Source organism: Lipotes vexillifer, unplaced genomic scaffold (genome assembly GCF_000442215.2).
Source record: "Lipotes vexillifer unplaced genomic scaffold, Lipotes_vexillifer_v1.1 scaffold40, whole genome shotgun sequence".
NCBI classification, from domain to species: domain Eukaryota; kingdom Metazoa; phylum Chordata; class Mammalia; order Artiodactyla; family Lipotidae; genus Lipotes; species Lipotes vexillifer.
Genome location: NW_006771578.1, coordinates 3,565,627 through 3,567,771, shown reverse-complemented (window position 1 = coordinate 3,567,771; position 2,145 = coordinate 3,565,627). Strand labels below are relative to the sequence as shown.

Here is a 2,145-nt window from a genome sequence, read left to right as displayed (position 1 = left end):
CCTACAGCCTATTGATTCCAATTCAGAGGTTCAGGTAAATATTAAGGATTAAGTGATGGAAGAGATTGTCACACACAGAAAATGAGTGAAAAACGAACTAATTATACTAGTTCATTTAGAGAGAGCTTATCATACCTTATTTTAGATTCTGGCACCAAATATTATAGACCTCTGAGTAACATATAACTGGAAGGAAATGCCTCGCCACGTGAAATCAAGAATAATGTACGTGTATGTGCACGCGTATGTGTTTGGGGGGTTATATTAGTAGGACATTTTTTTCCCTTCCATAGTTCTTTTATTTGGGTCACAGTAGCAAATTACTAACTTTTTTAGATGGGGAAACGGTTTTAATGGAAAAGATATATTTTATTAACTCTGAGGAGAATCCTTAGAAGTCTGTGATTTATTTCATCTGTTCTGACCAGGATGCTCTCTTTACTCTCTAATACACTAGACTTGGGAAAAGGTTATTCATTCAAACCATGCCTGAGCCCACCATGCAGAGCTTTCATTCCCATGCCTACCCTTCCTTTTGTTCATCTTTCTTTTTATTTGAAAGGGTATCATTACTTATTTTAAAGCTCTTCTTTACTCTTGCCAAAATAAGAGATCTTAAAGATTCTGTGTGTGAATAAAGATGTATGTTTAGCCATGTAGCTTAACTTTTGTATTTGTTTCTCAAAAGTCTGAGTTACTCTTAGAAATTATTTCTACCTAAAGGGAATCCTTTTTTTGTAACCCTGTTTATTTATAAAATATGATAAGGATTGTGAAACCATTTCCCAAGGGCATAACTGCAAGCAGAATTCTTCTTCTCTCAAAGAAGTTATAATTTGCCACTATGACTCAAACAGAAGTTTTAGGTAAGAAAAAAGTACTGCACACACACCCACAGGTATTTGCAAATAAAGTGCCTGTGTCTGTTTCCTCATAACCTCTCAAGCATTCTGTTTGACTAAATTCTCAAAAAATTAAGTATTTGTTTGCTAAGACCCCTTCTTAAGTACAAAATATAATTGAAACTTCTCCTGTTTTTCCACCCTACCCCATTTTAATGTTCTTTTCTTTCCATTTGGCAATAACTTTTATTCTTATCCCAGTTATGCTGTATGGTAAATGATCCAGGTGAGAGGCAATGTGATGAAGTGGAAAGGGTTTTAAAGTAGAAGTCTAAAAATTGAGGTCCTAATTTTCATATGTGGTTATTTTACTGACCTTGAATTTTATTTCTATAAAATGGGAATGAAAGTTGCCATGTTGACTCATATGATTGTGAGAATTAAATGAAATACCTTTAAGAGTATTTTGAAAGCTGTTAATAGTTATACAAATGTAAAATGTCTGTTTACCACCAGTCAGTCAGGTGTCCATTTCCCTAATACGCCTTTACCAAAAGGCAGACATGAAAGTTTTGAAGTGCTAGTTTTTCTTTTTAATAGTTTTAACAAAAAAAGAAAGATAAGAAAAGGCTTTGAGAATTTGGTCTAAAATGAAGTTTGAGGCTTATTTTACGATGTAGTTTATTAAAGTCCATTCTTTTTCTTGTGGCCAGTGTTACTTGCTAAAGGATTTAAGGGACCCAGCTCTCCAAAGTTAGAAATTTCTATAGAATACTCTTTACATAATTATTGGAGATGGTATTAGAGATCAGTACTGGGTAACAGGCTTTTTATTTGATTGTATGTATAAAACTCATGGCTGAAACACAAAAATCTGCAAACAGCATTTAACCGTTAGATATCATGACATTTTTTATTTGCTACGAATTATTTTCATAACTATGAGTTTTTAACCTTTACAGTTCTTTTGTCTTAAATGATAGTTGGTTTGTAAGATATACTCACTACTTAAAATAAATTTTAGAAGGAAGAGTACTTTAGGGGATGGGAGGGGGTGCATGACACTTATCACATTAATCTGGTACATTGGGAGTATTGTTTCGCTCCAAAGCTGATCTAGGAATATTAAATCAACCTCATGAGTCTAAAAAAGTTAGAAAAGCAGCCTGATTCATACAAATCCTATTTTGTTAATGAATTTGTTCACTTGCATAAGTTTTATAAAATTTCATAAAAATATCATGGAAATAAGAGCAGTTGGTGGAGCCATAGGAGAAAGCTGTGAGACAGATTGAGTTCAGCA

At 33.3% G+C, this 2,145-nt stretch overlaps 1 protein-coding gene across 2 annotated transcripts in view; it reads left to right on the top strand.

The window, feature by feature from the left end:
* The window catches only part of RASA2 (RAS p21 protein activator 2), a 119,906-nt gene that overhangs the window by 41,876 nt on the left and 75,885 nt on the right, over nucleotides 1–2,145 (top strand). For both annotated transcript variants that reach the window (XM_007446965.1, XM_007446964.1), the window contains exon 4: nucleotides 1–34. This exon is cut by the window's left edge and continues 76 nt beyond it. In XM_007446965.1, coding sequence (XP_007447027.1) covers nucleotides 1–34 — 34 coding nt within the window. The remainder of the gene's footprint in view (nucleotides 35–2,145) is intronic.